At 48.8% G+C, this 17,291-nt stretch overlaps 6 protein-coding genes across 6 annotated transcripts; 5 read left to right on the top strand and 1 right to left on the bottom strand.

Annotated features, from left to right (window-relative positions):
- The first annotated feature begins 773 nt into the window (after positions 1-773).
- On the top strand, positions 774-1,937 carry EI90DRAFT_3289475 (uncharacterized protein). Its single transcript, XM_039067175.1, has 3 exons — positions 774-1,195; positions 1,266-1,349; positions 1,394-1,937. Exons 1-3 carry the CDS (start codon positions 1,060-1,062, stop codon positions 1,723-1,725), a joined length of 552 nt encoding a protein of 183 aa, XP_038916088.1. The 5' UTR covers positions 774-1,059; the 3' UTR covers positions 1,726-1,937.
- Positions 1,938-3,570: 1,633 nt separating this feature from the next.
- Positions 3,571-5,466, top strand: EI90DRAFT_3057816 (Clavaminate synthase-like protein). Its single transcript, XM_039060317.1, has 10 exons — positions 3,571-3,760; positions 3,827-4,060; positions 4,118-4,294; positions 4,357-4,423; positions 4,482-4,495; positions 4,563-4,668; positions 4,759-4,902; positions 4,969-5,028; positions 5,080-5,143; positions 5,202-5,466. The coding sequence occupies exons 1-10, from the start codon at positions 3,614-3,616 to the stop codon at positions 5,290-5,292; spliced, it is 1,104 nt and encodes a 367-aa protein (XP_038916089.1). The 5' UTR covers positions 3,571-3,613; the 3' UTR covers positions 5,293-5,466.
- EI90DRAFT_3057818 (uncharacterized protein) lies at positions 5,327-6,922 on the bottom strand. Its single transcript, XM_039060318.1, has 3 exons — positions 6,270-6,922; positions 6,022-6,187; positions 5,327-5,947 (listed from the first exon to the last, which is right to left on the bottom strand). Exons 1-3 carry the CDS (start codon positions 6,594-6,596, stop codon positions 5,538-5,540), a joined length of 903 nt encoding a protein of 300 aa, XP_038916090.1. The 5' UTR covers positions 6,597-6,922; the 3' UTR covers positions 5,327-5,537.
- A 727-nt stretch (positions 6,923-7,649) lies between these two features.
- On the top strand, positions 7,650-8,808 carry EI90DRAFT_3057823 (HAD-like domain-containing protein). Its single transcript, XM_039060319.1, has 6 exons — positions 7,650-7,764; positions 7,821-7,949; positions 8,007-8,126; positions 8,186-8,253; positions 8,283-8,479; positions 8,539-8,808. The coding sequence occupies exons 1-6, from the start codon at positions 7,732-7,734 to the stop codon at positions 8,679-8,681; spliced, it is 690 nt and encodes a 229-aa protein (XP_038916091.1). The 5' UTR covers positions 7,650-7,731; the 3' UTR covers positions 8,682-8,808.
- Positions 8,809-8,981: 173 nt separating this feature from the next.
- EI90DRAFT_2920395 (uncharacterized protein) lies at positions 8,982-10,008 on the top strand (the record flags this gene model as incomplete). Its single annotated transcript, XM_039054741.1, has 7 exons — positions 8,982-9,035; positions 9,092-9,172; positions 9,235-9,317; positions 9,381-9,537; positions 9,591-9,751; positions 9,804-9,891; positions 9,946-10,008. The coding sequence occupies 7 exons, from the start codon at positions 8,982-8,984 to the stop codon at positions 10,006-10,008; spliced, it is 687 nt and encodes a 228-aa protein (XP_038916092.1).
- Positions 10,009-10,147: 139 nt separating this feature from the next.
- Positions 10,148-17,282, top strand: EI90DRAFT_3057828 (ribosome 60S biogenesis N-terminal-domain-containing protein). Its single transcript, XM_039060320.1, has 16 exons — positions 10,148-10,318; positions 10,377-10,531; positions 10,613-10,876; positions 10,928-11,239; positions 11,298-11,632; positions 11,686-12,491; positions 12,547-13,275; positions 13,334-13,556; positions 13,610-13,911; positions 13,967-14,082; positions 14,142-15,084; positions 15,136-15,272; positions 15,326-15,958; positions 16,005-16,442; positions 16,491-16,728; positions 16,785-17,282. The coding sequence occupies exons 1-16, from the start codon at positions 10,177-10,179 to the stop codon at positions 17,213-17,215; spliced, it is 6,204 nt and encodes a 2,067-aa protein (XP_038916093.1). The 5' UTR covers positions 10,148-10,176; the 3' UTR covers positions 17,216-17,282.
- The last annotated feature ends 9 nt before the right edge of the window (positions 17,283-17,291 follow it).

Consider the following 17,291-nt stretch of genomic DNA (forward strand, 5'->3'; position numbering starts at 1 on the left):
GGTAGAGAGCACAAATGACTCAACAAAATTTCTCGCTCATCGGCAGAAAAAAAAAATAGGTTCAGATCGTATGTAAATTCGCCTCTAACTGATTTATCCGCATGCACATGCAATGTCTTTGATATCCTGAATGATATGGCCCCGAGCTGCAGCTAGGGGTTGATTTCGGCCTAATCAAAATCTGAGGAACGGATCGAAGATGCGATAATAAATGCCCCCCCCCCCTCGGTATGGACGGCCAATCGCACTCGCGCGAATCTCAGGATTCGCCACCAAGGGCCCATGCACAAGCGTATTCCTTACATAAGGAACCACCTCGATACCTCATTATTCAAAGGAACCATCGACCACAAAGTTCTTCCCGCCTCAGAAGGAGATTTGGCCGGGCCTCGCGGCGCCATGTCTTCGGTTCCGGGTCGAAAAATTTCGCCCCGTGTACATACCGAAGAATTGTCCTTAGCCCATGAACATGTATCTTCCGAATCTCCGGAAAAATAATTCCTGCCTACCTCTACGGGCACCGGTATCGTGTAATCCGTACGTCTTTCCGGCATCGCGCGGCTTCCACGCGCAACACCCTACCCGTCACAACCCGAAGATCTCCCAAGCTAAGCTAACCCGAAGGGGCCCGTTATTGTAATTTATGTCTATAATTGCAGGGGCCCAGGTTACTGCGTGGTATAGGCATCTATGATCCTGGCACTTTGACAGATCGGGAAGATCGACGTTGGATGTTAATGTTAATTATCAGCAGAGGTGAAAATATGTAGCTCCAGGTGCTATCAAATATCGGGTCATAAAAGAGAGCAGATTGTAGTCCCGACTGAACCCCCTAGCTCTTGGGGGTCAGGTTACCAGGAGAAATGATTTTTCCCCCTCATACCATCATCGATGGCGAGATTCTGCCGATGTTCCAACAGGATCAGATTGGGCGAAATGATATGAATCCACGGAATGGGTCCGCCAGAGGGGCCTAAAGTCGTGTAACGCAACAGTACTGCATACGACCATAAGGGGTGGGGGACCGCCAATGCTCTCAACCTTAAGTTCAGAGTTACAATGCGGGAAAAATTCCCTGGCAACAATTTGAATAGTCACGAAATGGCATGCACTGGCAGGAGGTGGTTTGGGACATGGATCACAAATAACGTTAGAGATCTGTTTCTCCAAGCAAGTCGATATCGGGATGGATCCGGTTCGTTGATTATGAATGGTTTGATGGCTGTTAGAGCTAGCGAACATCAACATATCCCTTTCGTTTCCAGGACGGGTGACGTCACACTGTCCATACGTCACCTTGAATGATGTCTCCCAGGTCGACAACGCATTGTGCATTGCAGCATGTACAAGTAATTGCAGACTTTGAGACCTAGCTATAGGCCTGCACCCGCAGTTCAGCGAGCGAGAAAGAATGCCAATCATCAAGGAGCACATGTGACGAAGAGTTCGATAGCATTCACGAGAAAAGGATGGACAATATCATCGCGAGGGCGGATGGGTTGTGGGCTAGTTGATAAGAAGGCTCACCAAGCGGTTAATGTCAATCGGTGGGCGATCAGCTTTATAGGGGCCATGCTTTCCGTGCTCGGCGGAAGCTCAATGTTCACAGAACCTCGTCGACAAGCAACGACTAAGCGCCAGCGACTTGTGCCAGAGAAAAAAACGCTCGACAAACAACAACGCCCCGCTAACAAAGTGAAGTGTGACAAGACCAAAAACATGTGATGGCAGTCGTTGCACATATGACTGTGGCATCCACGTCGCAAGCAATGAGTGCACGAATACAAGTCGATAGTCAAAGGATGAAGCAGCGGGTTAGAAACAAACAATGGACGATGGGCACAAGAGAGAGGAACTGATGAGGAAGGGGACGTCGCTCCCTCCAAAAACCCAACTTTAATCCTTTCTGTAACTCAACTAGCTTTCCCATGTTGTTCATCGAAAAATCATAGGCAATCGTGAATGTTGATGAATTGAGTGCACGCTTGTGTAAGGCAAGCCCGACTGCAGACCCTGCGATGTCTCAGCGCGTCTACAGATGGCACCATCGAGGAACTCGACAGCACCCCCAAAAAGGGTGCATAGGGCGACAAGTCGAAGCCGTGAAGGAAAAAAGTCATTAGTACGGGAGCGCCTGCTGCCAGATTGCTGGGCCGGATACTAGTATGCGAACGCCACAACGAAGCCCGAGCTCAGGTGACGCGAGAGCGTTGACTAAACGGGCCCAGGTTAGATAACATCCGAATTCCAGCTGCCAAAAGCGTAGTTGTTCCAAAAGAAGTAGGTCTCTTTTCTCGCATTCTTACACAAACATATTCCCATCGAATGCTCGAGTCATGTACAGCCAGAATAACGAGAGAGGGCGAGAGTGAGGCTGGACGCCCAACAATCAACTAATATCCTGGGTAGGATCCCAGCCGCTACTAAACCAATATTGTGCATGCATGGCTGAGAGCCTGATCATAGGGAATGCCCCAATACGTACTAGCTAAGGAATCGTGTGCCAATAGAGGATATAGAGCTAGATGCCAACAGGCACAGGCGACCGATTACTGAATTGTTTGATGTTTGATATTCTCACGAGACTAATCAAATTAGTCACTTCAAGTTGCACGGAAGGAGCCGAGATCAGCGGAGATCGGTTGACGACCGTTGGGCCGCTGCTGGGTTTTTATGCTTCCCTTCTTGCCACAGTGGACAGTGCCCGCTTCTCCTTACAGTAAAGGGTCCTTCCGAGCATGATACCACGAAAGGAATTGCGTAATCGATGAGGAGTCTCTGGCACTGATGGGGTCAAGGATTTTCATCCGCAGAACCCCAACGAATCGCCTGCTCTTGGGTGTCTTGTTCTCCAAAAAATGGGTGCTTAAAATACAAAGAAATATTGATGCCTTCGAAGCGCAAGGTCATAGCCGGGATAACGATCGGGGCTTGAGGCTTTATTCGTCGCCGATTCACCACCTGGCGCTTTCTCACGCAATGGTCCATGAAAACATTTGTAAATAAAGAGACACCCTCGTGTCATGGGGCTGCTCGTTCATGATTCTTGGGGCCAGTAGCTTCGGGTCCCTGACAATTCAGGCCTCTCATCGCTAAAATGAGAATGCTCAGCTGTTTTTGACCCTCTCGTAGCCGTGTGGTGACGCATTTTGGTAGTGCGACAAATCATCGAGCGCAGGCGCTATACACTACTTACTTGAGTAGAGGCTGGCCTGCCGAGCGTTATACAACGGTCCGCATCTGTTTTGCAATATCCATTCACGGGTTCAGGAACATGGAAACAATAAAAGCCAGGAATTAATGTTCCGGGCGATGGCCAGGGACTGGAGCCATTAGATGAGGGTGGCGACATACTTGACAATTGGCCAACAAGATGATGTGACATCGACATTTTCGAGTTCCGAATTCCCGTGCTGAATTTGGAAGTTGCCGCGCATAGCACCATTTTCGATCTCTCTAATTCAAATTCGAGTAAGTATTGCGCCATCCAATGGTATTCAGAATTGCGCAATATCCCTGGCACCTGGAGTTTAAAAAGTCGGGCCACACCACATTACGATGCAGTCCAAATTTTTTTTTACCTTTTGCCCCCCACGCAACTGCAACATCCCCCATGGCTAGTGACTCGAATTTCTCCTCTGTACCCGTACTGGATTATTCGTTGATCCAACGCGGTCGAAAGGTTGAGTTCATTGAACAGTTGCGCCACGCTCTCGTATATGTGGGCTTTCTCTACCTGTCGAATCCCCCAGTTGAAGAGGTATGTACATCTTACTGAGGCCTTCGACTCGATACCTGCTTCCGACACCTTACTGCTTCACTTCAGGCCTTGGTGGACCGGGTGAAGGCCTACACTCCCAAATTCTTCGACCTACCTACCGAACGGAAGGAGCGCCTCGCGATGCGCAATTCACCACATTTCTTTGGTTACAGTCGCCTTGGACGCGAGTTTACAAAGAGTGTTCAGGATCAGCGCGAACAATTTGATTTCGGTACCGAGCACGCGAATCAGTGGACGGAAGGCCAGCCGGATTGGTTAAGGCTGTGGGGTTCGCCACAGGTATGATATTGGGGAACCGACTTAAGAGGGGGACTGACTCAGGGATTGCTTTCACAGTGGCCAGATGATGACGAATTACCTGGCTTCAGACAAGATCTTGAAGCATATTTCGAGCAACTAAAGCACTTGAGCTTCGAGTTCACTAATCTCATGGAAGAAGCACTCGAATTGCAACCTGGAGCTTTGGATCCCTTCTTCGATGGACCGAAGGAATTGATGCAGCATCGAGGAAAGGTTAGCCCGATTGCCCCCTTCTACACTGCGACGAACAGGAATAGATCATGTCTTTATCGTAGCTCGTCAAGTATCCCAACGTGAACGAGGTATCCAGTTCTCAGGGGGTTGGTCCGCACTATGATTCTGGTTCGTATTTCCTGCTTCATCTTCTTGGCTGCATCGTTGTATTCACGTGTCAACCTAGGTTTTCTGACCTTCGTGAGTGCAATAATTCTCGGGGCATACTCGAGCCATTGAAATGGTTATTGATATTGGGTGGGAACAGCTTCTTCAAGTGTCTGATCTCCCTGGACTTCAAGTTCAAAACGTATCGGGACAGTGGATTGATGTTCTTCCTAAGCCTAATACACTTGTGGTGAACATCGGGAAAGGTGAATTCCCCGTCTTCCGCATTCTCATCGTTGCATGTCTCATTCGCCCATAAATTTTCACACACATCCATGGTTATTCACTCGAATTAGCTTTGGAACATGTCACGCAAAACGTTGCCATTGCTACATCGCATCGCGTAATCTCTCCACCGGTAGGGTCTCCAGCGAGGTACTCTGTTCCATTTTTCCAGAGCATCAGTCGGTCAGTACGGGTTGGGGAAATCAAGTTGGATAGTATGTGTTAACTCGGGGGGGGGGGGATTCCACTGCACGCAATATTCTGACTTGGAATTCACCTAGTCCCATCTCATATTCTAAGGCTACGCGATGCTCGGCAGTCTGGCGGCGATCCTTCTCAAGGTGCGTCAGCATTCACTGGCCGTTGATCCATCATTCTCACACACATCATAGCCGTTAATTATGCGGAATATCTTTACGAAACCTCAGGAATCGTGGCCTTGATAGGACGAATCAAGTACGTTATCGTTGAAGTGTTAAATTGTTCCCATTGACTGAGACCTCCATAAACGTAGGAGTCATCCCGACGTGGCTGAAGCGCATTATCCACAATTGTTCAGACAGATATTCCCCAATGGAGCCCCACAGTTTGGTAGTGCCTACTGAGGATTTGGGAACAAAAAAAAAAACGTTGAATTTGTTTTTAGAATATATTAATTTGCCATTGTGGATCCATATATGATATTTGCCACGTACACCTAATACAGATACAACACAATTCCTGGAGGAGTACGAGCCCCAATGTAGTACAGATACGTTGCGAAAGCCAAGAGAGGTTCCACCCAAAAGAAAAGAAAAGAAAAGTACAACACAATCAAATGGGATTACAGTAAAAAGCGATAAATGTGAAGTCATGGCCCCAGATAGGAAATGGTCACATTGGCAGAAGCGATGGACGTAGAAGTAACATGCGTTCCACGAGCTCCGCAAATTTCACGAGTGCCCGCTCCATCTGGACCAACAATCGAACCAGAGACCGTGCTATAAGCCGCAGCATTATGGTAAGTGACGGTACCGAAATTTGCATAAGAGGATTGAGAATTCCCCTCGTTGAAAGCTCCAACTCCCCATGCGGCACTGAGCGAGTTGCACAGTGGTTTATGATTGTGGATGACCAAGCCGTCTGAGCGATCCTGCTTGCTTAGGTTCTCGAGGGATGCAACAGATACCGTACTGTTGAATGCGAATATTGATATCCTTGCTATATCTCCTATGCCGAAAGAGATATTTTGAGGGGAGTCTGAATCTCCCGTGGTTCCCCCTGTGTGTCATGGTAACAGAGACATTCAATGATGATATTCTGGTCATCTATTCTACGTTCGACTGCGGACGCACCAGTAATGATAACGGTATTATCAGGATGAACTGCAAAATTGATACGCGTCAGGGCGACACCCTCGCAGTAAAGGCCAACTAGTGTGGCAACGTGCTGAGTCGTATTCTGACTAGTAGATTGAAGTTGGGGGATTGTAAAGGTGGAAGTGGCCGTTATATAACTCGTCTACACGAAGTGAAAAAGTTATCCATTGAATAAAAGATATCTCAGCTCTTGTGCAATTGATAACTCATGGGAGAAATCTCACCTTATTTTTGGACTCCAATTCTGCACCAGCCCATGGGATCGGAAAGTCTTCGTCATTGACACACCGTTTGGCGGCCCCAGGCGAGACTAACAAACGTTTATCCCAAGAAGAAATGGACGGGGAAGGGAAGTGAGGTGCATGACCGTCATGGAGAAGAGGGGGACTCGCTGGCTTCAGGTCGAAGCTGGTGGTGGGACGAGCCAAGACCGAAGCGAAGGAGAAGAGGAGACCAGTTACAATGAGGCTAATTGCCCTAGAGGTCACCAACATAGTGATTGAGATGAGATGATGATGCCCAAGTCCCCAGTTATCGTTGGTTAGCAGCATGTTCTTCGTCTAACCTTGTTGTGCGCAGGCTGTGAAGCCTCCTGGTAGCGTGGTGGCGCGTGAACAGGCTCGGTAGACCCCGGGACTTCTTGAATTGGGCACGATCCCGTAAAAAGCTTACGGAAGGTACTTACGGAAACCGCAATGAGGAGACAAGCAGACACAGCATTGGTTCAAATCCGAGTTCCAGAGTGAAATCCGTGGGGAAGTTGCTGGCTATGACATTAGGCAGGTGACACGGACGTGGTGGAGAGGCAGTGTCCGAATAGATGTGGGTTGCTGCGCATCTGCGCCGCGTACTAGTCAACGTTCTCGACCGTTTTGGGACGATGACATTGGCAATTATGTAATTAATTAAAAGAGCGGGCAGGCACGTGTTCCGATGGAAATATTATCGATGTAAACACATGTAAATACAGATCAAGTGGTGGATAGCATCCATCTTATCGAACAGCCACTTGGGAGATGAACATTCTTCTTTTCTCGACCGTTGCAGAGCAGTTTTCTGGACGGTGGAACAAGTGCGAATTAGTGCGAATTATGTAATGGGAGGAAGAGAGGGCGCGGGAAAGCGAAAGGCCAACGAGAAGTGAGCTGAAGTGAGTTCAGCGTCCAGTGAATCGTGGGTGTTTAATCCAGGTGTGGTCACTGCCAAGACCCTATTCTCTTCCAGGGCCAGGAGAGACTCCGATGATTGATAATTTTAGCTCGTCCAGTCGGCGGCTGTCATCACCTCACTAGGTGCAAAGGTCGCACCGATGCGACTGTTGTCGTCGTCCCTGAAATCTTCTGGAATCCTTCGGACCTCGGTGTTTGCATGAGTCGTGCACGTTTCGTGTCGGTTATGCAGGGGACGGAAAGACGAGCAGGCCTCAACACGATCGCCGAGGTCTCTTCAAGGTGCCCCTTAGTTAAGGGTTCCCATCTGCACGGAGGAGGTCGCACCAACAGACATGTGCTGTCGGGCCCCACGGGACGTCTCGCACCGCTATCTGGGAGTGGCTTGCCACTTGTGTGGAGGAGCACCGCCACAGTCAAATTTGGTCCGGATACAATCCGGATTGCTGGTTCTAGAGTTCGATCGCATTTCTCGTTGCTGCTGTTCCACTTAGAATAATTGGCAGTGCTTTCCAGCATGACTCAGGTTTTGTGTTGCATATTTGACATGGTGCCGCTGCCCTTTCTTTGTGGTCCGATCCGTTAAGCGAATCTAGTGCGCTGCAGGATGGGCTACTCCTCGATACAGAGAGGATCTACACCGAAGCCACTCAAGTATTTCTTGATAGACATGCCCCAGGCACGACCTTTACATGGGAGCTCAAGAGTAAGCTGATGGGAAGGGGAACACAAGAGGCACGCCGGGCGATTGATTTTGTGCCGATCTGGCCACTCATGTCAATACTTATTTAGTCCGCACGGATATTCATGGACTCAACCGGCATACAGATGCCCATTGATGATTTCATGAACGAGAACATGGTAATACAGACTGAACTCTTCGCCACTACAAAGGTGTTGCCGGGGGTGGAGGTGAGTGAGATCAGCCGGGCCTACGGGATGTGCCCTAGGATAAAAGTAATAACAACCAGCGCTTGATACGCCACCTGCATGAGCACAACATCCCCATGGCGGTAGCAACATCCTCGCCCCGTTCGAAGTTCGTGATCAAGACTCGAGCGCACTCAGAATTATTGGGCTATTCGATTCCATAACATGCGGGGATGACGCAGGGGTTGAAAAAGGAAAGCCTGCACCTGATATCTTTCTCGAGGCCCACAGGAAGCTCGGCCACCATTCACCCGAACATTGTCTTGTATTTGAAGACGCCTTGAGTGGCATTGAGGCGGCAAGGAATGCGAAAATGCGAGCCATTTGGATACCAGGTACGATCCGAACCTTAATCCCCCTCCCCTGTGTTTTTAAAAACACAATGCATGCCTAGATCCAAATTTGCTCGCTTTGCCACGGGAGGAAGAGTTTGTGGAACCGACAGAAACCTTAACTTCAATGGAGGACTTTGACCCATCTAAATATGGATTACCACCTTGGGGGTGCTCGTGCGCCGGGAGAGCATTAGAAACATAGGAAAGGTGTGGGATGATGGTAGGCAGGTGACCAGCCCCTTAGGATGATGGCCCAGCTGGAGGGACTGAGACTGTGCAGCGGACCCGGAACTGGGGATTGTAGCCCCGTTTGGTCTGATATACTACCCTAAACACAGGTCAACGGTGTCGGGAGGATTTTTTGCATTTAATATCGAAATGGTATTTGCTTGGAAAAAGAGTGAAAAAGAAATTGAGGGTTCAAGAGATGTCACGCGCAGCTGGGCCCGGGATCACGAGACTAGGAGCCAGACTGGTACTAACTTCACAATCACAATCACTAATGGCCTCAAGACCTCTCAATGATCAAGAAGTCGTAGAGGAGATGAAAAAGATGGTCTGCGCTTATTCCGAGTCGGCTTGTTATATCGACTGAGTAGTACTTGGGTCTAGGTGGCATTCATTAAACAGGAGGCTAATGAGAAGGCCAGAGAGCTGAGAGTGAAGGCGGACGAAGAATTCGCCATTGAGAAGGTACGCAAAATGCGAGATCAACATGCTTATCTTACAACATGATAGTTACATTGCCCTTGCAGGCCAAGATCGTTCGCCAGGAGTCGTTGGCGATTGATTCAAACTTCGAGAAGAAGCACAAACAAGCCGAAACGAGTCTAAAGATGTTGGCTTCCCCTGCATCTCAGTAACAGCTATCACATTAATACCGGGCGCCCTTTTTTCTCAGTGCTCAATCTACCTCCACCAACAAATCACGGCTCCGCGTTCTGCAAGCTCGCGAAGAATTGCTTCAGGACCTCTTCACCGAGGCTCGATCTAGGATCGCGAGCCTCTCGGCAGATGAGGGGAAATATTCACAATTGTTGGAGGGCATCGTTGTGGAGGTTCGTCTGATATTGATGCGTTAACCGTTGGTTGACCATGACGCACGTCCAAGCAGGGTCTACTCCGCATACTAGAGCCTGAAGTTATCGTATTTGGAAGAAAGAAGGATTCTGGGATTCTACATTCTGTGGTATCAAATGCCGCGGAACAGTATAATGAGATTAGTGGGAGAGATGTAAAGATTTCGGTCGAAGCTGTCTTATCCGATGACATGTAAGTTTCTCATCATTGATCTAGTTCAACTAATCGCTCCATTACATCTCAGCGCTGGTGGTGTGAAGCTCGTGAGCGCGGACCAGCGCATCACTCTAGACAACTCATTAGACGAAAGACTTGGTCTATTGGAAGATAGAGTAAGTCGTATGATTGCCAGGCATAGCATTCTGCTAACTGGGGACGCGTACCAGATGCTTCCTGAGATTCGGAATGATCTGTTCGGGCTGAATGAAAATCGTAAATTCTACACATGACGAACTTTGACCTTTGGTGTCCCACTCTGTACTCCCTACATTCTTACCCGAATTAAAGTCATACCCGCACACCAGTTACTGTATGACGTGCCAGTGATATTGAGTGAACCACATTGAATCGGAACTGAATTGAACCTCTCTGGCGCTTAGGGCCACAACTCCTTGGTAATGGAGAACCCGAAAAAAAAGCGCAAAGGGAAAAAAAGTGCTCCCAACATCTCAAAAGATGAAGGAGAGACCGGAAACACTCACTTCCCGACTGGCGGCCAAGTGCGAAAGATGCTGTTAGATGTCTATGAACGGGATCCTTGTAAGCGAATTTCTTCGTCTCTTGACCTGAATCCACCTGCTAACAACAGATGGTTGAGTCCTGAAAGAGTTAAAGAAACAATTGGACGTTCATCCCGATGTTCTTCCTCTACCAGCCACCGATGGGCGGGTACGTTTGATTGAGGAGTGGGTGACCCATTCACCTGGGGTCCCAGAATTGTTTGACTTTTGGGATGAGGTCGCAAATACTGGCGTAAGAGATCATCAACATACACGGCGCTCTGCTCTATGCTTACGGACCAACTCCCAATTCGCGTGACACCCAATCCTGAAGTTGGATGCTAACGTCTCCGATATCATTTCGGTCCTGGCTTCCATACTCAATTTCACCAGCCACAATATTTTACACATCGCACATGGAGAGAAGATACTTTTAAAGCTATTGGACGCCCCGCGAGTGGAATCCTTGGGCCACCTGGCTTCCGGCCACAACCAACGTCTGGTCACGCTTGCTTTCAAACTGCTGCGCGCAATGGCGGAATTCGACAGTGGAGTAAAGAAGCGGGACGTAATGGAAGCATTTAATTGGGGGGCTGGGGTGAGTATGATTGTTTTCGCAACGTGCTCAATGTCGATTGAATGCCCTCAGTCGCTACGTGCCTTGCTCGAAATGCGTTCAACTCCATCATCGGAATGGAACCTTATTGAGGACCCTGATCCCAGGACGTCATTTATCTTATTTATGCTTACGTTCTTGACGCCTGAGACTCGGACATCGACTAAAGGAGTCTTTCTTCTACGACATCAAGAGATCTTCGCGCAAATATTTGAAGGTTTGCATGAAGATCCCTACGAAGTAGTTCAGAAAGTCCTAGAGGTGGCTTGGGAAGGCATCTGGCGTGATGTCGAGCTTTCCAAACATTTTAAACTCCAGGCTTTCGGGCGCGAGGTTCTGCTTCAGGTCATAAACCCAGACACAAAATCAGTGCGAATACCCCTTCTGATTTTGATTCTTGCAGATCATCAAACTCTACAAAAGATCAGATCAAGAGGGGCCCGATCCCACCGATGTGCCAGCTGATACCGCGCACAGTTTTCTTGTTGCAGTGTGCACGACACCCAATGTGGGTATCTGCGTACGCGATAAAGGCTGGTATTATGGGGGCTCCGGTGACGATGGGCCTGACGCAGTTGACAGCGCTGAGCATCAGGAGTCAGAAGGCTCGAGTGGGGATAAGAGTGTCCTTAATTGGCGTCTGGCTGGATTTCTTGGGAGTCTAAATGTCGTCGATGACCAGCGTCAACGGGATTTGGCTCTGAAAATACTCCGGACGTGTCCTGAGCTTGTGAGAGTGTAAGTTCTAACTTGTATTATTCCATGACCCTGTGTGCTGACCTGCTAATCAGGTTCTGGCCTCGGTCACGGCTGAAAAGGGAGGCTACACTTTCCTCGCTCTGGATATCTAGTGTGTCTTTCGTAGGCATTGTTATATCCATGCCTATTCCCGCTGCATGCTTTCGCACTGTTGACCCCATTTCAAGTCGCGGTCCCTCAACGGGGGCTACATTTAACCCAACCCCCCCACCTCTATCTTCATTGGTGGAGAATACTCTGCCGTCGATTTTGACCAGAGAATGTCTGTCTAAGGCGCTGCATTCTAGCACAGAGCCATTGATTAAACATTCTACCGCTCTGATGCTTGCCAAATGCCTGGATAAATTTGAGGAAATCCGTCTATGCTTCTTGCGAATAGAGCGAATCTTGGAAGAAGATGAAGAATTTGGTTTCTGGACGCGCAGACGAATCGAGTTCGAAAAGGAGATGAAAAGACGATTGCCCGACGTCCAGATGATTATCCAATTTCTCCCCCCTAAATCGGCTCACGATGCTGTTTCCACGGGGCCTGATGAGAAGAAGGAATCGGAAACCGCCTCCAAGACACCAGCCTCTTCCCAATCTCCAAATCCTTTCCGTGACGCATTACTGAGTGAAGCTGCATTGCGGTTGATGTGGCAATATCACCGTTCACTTCCGGCCCTAATGAGTGGGACTCGTTTCAATTCCGGACAGTTAGTGAGGCTATTAACAGACACTCGCAAGGAGCTCTCTCCATCCCCGGAAATCGCCAACACCAAGGGGATTTCGTTGTTGGGATCGCTCCACGTGCTTCGTCTTCTGCAGGAGAGCGACAAATTTGCGTGGCAAAACTCTGGTATGTTGGCTGTCCGTATGTCTTTTTAAATTCAGGATTGAGTTTGTTCGAGCAGGTCTTCAACACACTTATTTGTACCCCATCTTCGTATTATATCTGGAGACATCCGCGGGAATTCTTCGCCAGACGGCGGAAAAGCTCCTTAAAGCCGTCCTCAGTAGAACTCCTCTTTTTGACCACGATCCGGATGAGGTTGAGCTGTGGCTGGACAGTTTGCCCCGCCTCGGGCGTTCACCCTCTGCTAAATCCCCCGAGGGATTCCCGCTGACCGATGAACGCGCTAGTGTGCTGACCTTCCTTGACGACAGTATTCGACGGTGTATGCAGACGCCATATCCCTACTTTGAGAAAAGTCTCGCGATGCTCAAAGGCATTCAAACAGCCGACCACGATGATCCTTCTGTTCCAGTACACCGTCGGGAGATCCCTAGTCCTTTATTCTCAGTCATTCTGGAAGGGTTCATTTCTAAAGCCGAACAGGACCCTCCAGGTCTGACATCATCAGATGTTCTTGCCATAGCAACTTTTGTCCGGAAATTGACTCAAAATTTTACTTGCAAGTACTCAGACTCGCGACAGACTTCCGTTCTTGTTCAAGAGGCTGTCCGTGCGCTTAGACGAATCTCAGCCAAAGCTGCATATGGCAGCCTACGCAACGGCCTAGAACGAGAGATCCGTTTTTTGACTGCCGGCCTCTTGGGCGTGGCCCCTACCCGTGATCGAACTATTGGTGATTCGTTTGTGGCTGTGGACGACTTTTTGACCTCTGTGGAGAGCCTTTCAGGTAATGAAAACTTATCATGTTCAGCACGTCATTCGACTGACGTGGTTTTTTTGTGTAGAACCATTAGATATTGCATTGGACTCCATGATGCTAGTTGATTGGGTTCGTCTTGTAGATCCGCCCCTAGACTGGCAGCGAGTGAACCGCATGGCCAAGATTATGAAAAACTGGGACAATCATTCGGCTGCTATTCAAGAATTTTGTTCTTTTGTAGATCCACAGTCAGCGTCACTTACTGCATTCATTCCCGATCCGACTCCAGACTTCATGGAGAGCTTCAGGTACTCTTGCTTTCTCTCATCGGGATCTTACAGTAATTCGATTTGGTTCGTAGACCTGGTATCTTCTGCGCGGTCGCGTTGGCGGATTTCCAAAGATCAGACTTGCAGCAATGGCTACCGTATCTAGTCATTTCAGAGAAATCCCCTGCTCGTTTGACTTACGCCTCTCGATTGCTTTTACATAAGCTGGGATCCAACCCCAACATCGTGGACGCAGTGTTAATCATCCTGCTTAACATCGTACAGGAAGCCAAAGCTTGCAGCATCTATGATGCCTCCACCCTTGTCGAAGTGCTTTTTTCGGATCGCATTGGCTTACGGAGTCACATCGTTGGAATTTTGGAATCGTCAAGAAGTTGCCATCCTGTTTGTTACAAAACACCTGGCTTGCTTAGACTTGCTTTCATTAGATCTTGGGCCTTTAATCCGCGAAGTTGCAGACCCATCCATGATCGTAAATCACGTTGCGCCAATATCCCTTCGCTGGTTGGAGAAAATGAGAGGCGCGCAACGTGCGTCATTTCAAGTAGGTTTTGCTTTAAATTTGGGGCTCTTTGCTCTTCGGGGTTCTGACTTTCCGAGCAGTTCTCTACTGGGCTGCCTTGGCTGCCGTTTCTCGACGATTCACAACTCATTGAAGTCTTTGATTCGCTTATTGATTCTTCCCCCCTCAACAGCGGGAGTGTGGTCTTAGATGATTTCCTTGCTTCGTTAACGACGGGGTTGTTACAGAGACGAAGTGAATTTGCACGCAAGGCTCTCCGGGAACGTCTACCCGCATTAGTTTCGCTTCCATTATCAGCTTCGCCCAGGATTGGTGCCCTAGTATCAGATATCCTAAGATGCCATCTTCCTCCAGGAATAGAGGATCTGGAAGGCTTGCGTCGTATTGTCCTTAGCGAAGTCATAAACGATGCTAATGAGCGCTGGACTCGAACTCCATCAATTGATCTACAACTTCCAGATGCTACGGATATCGACTCAACTCTTGTTGGGACAGACCAAATTGGCGCAAACGCCTTGCATCTCAGTTCAAACCTGACTTTTCGTTTCGTGGAATGGGTGAGAAACAAGCCGAGTGATGAGGTCATTGAACGCCACTTGAAGACGTTCCATGCCATCTTGGATTCATGCTCGATTGCTACGAATACGAAAACGTCCAAACCTGAATATCCCCACTTAAATGGCATGATACTCCCCCTGTTACGAAGACTGCGTTCGGAATCGCTTTCGCTCAAAAATGCTGGGGTGATTGTTGAATGCCTTTTGTCCATTTTTCGCCTCCACCCATCACAAAACGAGACCCTCATTGGCTTTATTTTGGATGAAGTTCAAGCACCACCCCAACAGATCAGCATCTCAGTCCACTTCCTCCTTTTCTTGTATCGATTACTTCAGACGAATACCGGCGAAAAGGCCCAGTTACTTCTAAATTCTGTCATTAACCGCGGCTTGGAATGGGTTGTGCGTCGTTTCTCGGAAGATGACGAAGACTCTCCAGAGACGTTAAGCTTGCTTGACATGTTTGGTAACTCCTCAACCCAAGTCGAAGTGTACGATGGCTGACGCTGTCTTGTAGGATACCTCCTCGAAATCGCACCAGATGTTCAAGCACCGTTAGCGGACCCCGTTCTCACCGCAGGTGTAAAGAACAGACTTTGGGTATATCAAGCTTTGCAATTCATGGCCAAGTTAGCGACGCGTACCAAACTCAAGGTAACATATTCAGTTGTTGTGGGACTATTTGTTCACTGATGTCGCCCCGGCAGCCCGTCGCCTCTAATCGCCTCTTACAGAGTGTGTTACACCACCCAGACTTCCCGGTACTGACTACTGCGCGCAAACGTCTTCCTTCTGAGAATGACACCCGGTCCCCGATCACCTCTCTGCTTCATGCCCTATTTTTTATGCACCCAGAAAATTCGTGTCAGCCAACGCATGTGGCCCCTTTGATCGGGGTATACGGAGGGACATTGTCCACTTCAGATCGGAAAATCATCTCAATCTTGAGATTGTTTGAGCGTGAACGACGTCTATCAGTTATGGCGATCGTCAAGAATTGGAACGGAAGCTCGGGTCCCGTTTCTCACACTTCGGTTGTTGATGCGATAACTAATCTGGATCCTGAGGTGGTGATGAGAACATGTCTCACGCCGTTTGTTTTCGGAGAACCCTCAATGCACAGCAATGCTGGACGGGACGAGGGAGCTGTCTATGAACCCCAGTTCATCATTTCGTTGCTGAATGCGGCATCACTTGAGGGTGGGTTGACTGGTAGTCAATGGGCTCAAGTGTTCCAGACGAATGCACCCTGTATCGCTGTCCGAGCTCTTTCCTCAGACGACGAGAGTATTCGAGCGTCCGCTTCCCTATGTCTAGCCACTTTGCTATACTATGTCGAGGTAAGATCCAGATCGCCCTAAATGGATGATACTCATTCTCCCGCAGTCTGCGGATTTCAGAGAAAGGGACGAAACGATCTATGTTCTCAACCTCCTTAGGAATATCATACCGCCGGCCAGTCCTAACGCATCCCCTCCACGAGTTACAACCTATGTCACACTGATCGTGGCCCATGCCTTAAGATCGATATATAACCCGTCTCACTTCATATATCCAATGGTTATGCGCTTTCTCCTCCAGCAGCCGACGCTAGATGATACAAGCGTTCCCCTCCTGTTCAGGATGCTGTACAGCACAAATGACAGTTCTGGAAAACAAGCGAGTTGGAAATTAGAGCGAGGTTGGATCATCCGCTTCATTGCCGATGGTATGATATCGACGCAGGACTGGACGGTTTTCTCCCACCGTCATCAGTGGGACCGCCTGGCCGGTATTTTCCAAACTCCCGAAACGGATCAAGCCACACGGCGTGGTATCCTGAATGTGAGTTCTGTTCCTCTCGGGATACTCCCTTTATGACGCGCGAACTAGGTACTCGTCCGATTGAGCTTGGATGCCACGGCAACTTCGTCACTCGTGAGGCGTTTCGGTTTACTTTCCTGGATACAAACCCAACTCCATAAGACAGTCGCAGAAGAGGTAGAAATCTGGCTTGAGATTCTCGGGAATATCTCTCGCGTGCTGGAGTCGACCAGAGATGCACCCAGGATCCCGGGCGCTTGGGGTTCGTCTGTTGCAGAGTGTCTTGGGCTTATTCTTGGGGATCCAAGTGAGTAGTTATATCTATTAAATTTCTGCTCCAGCTGACCTCACCTCGTACACCAGGTATAACCCTAAGACAATTGCTCCAGATCAGTATCGTGATTAAGCACATCTCGCCTATAAATATGCACATTCCCACCACGCAAGCGCTTTTGGATTCGCTGCGTAGGGTGCTCGAGCGACTAGAACCAACCATCTCGACGTCCGACTTCCGATTGGAAGAAATTGTTATGTGTGGAATCTCCATGTCAAAGACGGAACGGGAGGGGCACGCTCTCCGTCCATCCACCCCAGATTTATGGATATGGGGTCGTTCCATCGAGATTATCTGGCAATCGCTCATGGTTTCTAACGCTGACGAGCGGCGACATGCACGCATCTGGCGCGATTTCACCTGTCGCTTGCTCATTTGGAGTTCAATCAATCAGGACAGCGAAGCAGGGAAGTGGGCAAAGGATCAGGTCATCAAGAACATGCACCGATCACAAGCATAAATCAATGAGAGGATGTCGGATTTATCCAAGTAAAATACAAAGTACTAATGCTAATGTAATACGCCTATGAGTTCGT

The sequence above is a fragment of the Cantharellus anzutake genome (genome assembly GCF_015039405.1).
Source record: "Cantharellus anzutake strain C23 chromosome Unknown EI90scaffold_23, whole genome shotgun sequence".
NCBI lineage: Eukaryota > Fungi > Basidiomycota > Agaricomycetes > Cantharellales > Hydnaceae > Cantharellus > Cantharellus anzutake.

Coding starts and splice junctions, on each gene's coding strand:
- EI90DRAFT_3289475 (XM_039067175.1), top strand. CDS start 1,060: ATGCGGGAAAAATTCCCTGGCAACAATTTGAATAGTCACGAAATGGCA. Junction 1,196..1,265: donor TCGATATCGGGATGGATCCG/GTTCGTTGATTA, acceptor TTTCGTTTCCAG/GACGGGTGACGTCACACTGT. Junction 1,350..1,393: donor GTGCATTGCAGCATGTACAA/GTAATTGCAGAC, acceptor CTGCACCCGCAG/TTCAGCGAGCGAGAAAGAAT.
- EI90DRAFT_3057816 (XM_039060317.1), top strand. CDS start 3,614: ATGGCTAGTGACTCGAATTTCTCCTCTGTACCCGTACTGGATTATTCG. Junction 4,295..4,356: donor TGATGCAGCATCGAGGAAAG/GTTAGCCCGATT, acceptor TCTTTATCGTAG/CTCGTCAAGTATCCCAACGT. Junction 4,669..4,758: donor TGTGGTGAACATCGGGAAAG/GTGAATTCCCCG, acceptor CACTCGAATTAG/CTTTGGAACATGTCACGCAA.
- EI90DRAFT_3057818 (XM_039060318.1), bottom strand. CDS start 6,596: ATGCTGCTAACCAACGATAACTGGGGACTTGGGCATCATCATCTCATC. Junction 6,188..6,269: donor AATTGGAGTCCAAAAATAAG/GTGAGATTTCTC, acceptor CACTTCGTGTAG/ACGAGTTATATAACGGCCAC. Junction 5,948..6,021: donor TAATACCGTTATCATTACTG/GTGCGTCCGCAG, acceptor CATGACACACAG/GGGGAACCACGGGAGATTCA.
- EI90DRAFT_3057823 (XM_039060319.1), top strand. CDS start 7,732: ATGACTCAGGTTTTGTGTTGCATATTTGACATG. Junction 7,950..8,006: donor TGGGAAGGGGAACACAAGAG/GCACGCCGGGCG, acceptor ATACTTATTTAG/TCCGCACGGATATTCATGGA. Junction 8,254..8,282: donor ACATCCTCGCCCCGTTCGAA/GTTCGTGATCAA, acceptor GAGCGCACTCAG/AATTATTGGGCTATTCGATT.
- EI90DRAFT_3057828 (XM_039060320.1), top strand. CDS start 10,177: ATGGAGAACCCGAAAAAAAAGCGCAAAGGGAAAAAAAGTGCTCCCAAC. Junction 11,240..11,297: donor GGCGCGAGGTTCTGCTTCAG/GTCATAAACCCA, acceptor TGATTCTTGCAG/ATCATCAAACTCTACAAAAG. Junction 13,557..13,609: donor GACTTCATGGAGAGCTTCAG/GTACTCTTGCTT, acceptor TTTGGTTCGTAG/ACCTGGTATCTTCTGCGCGG.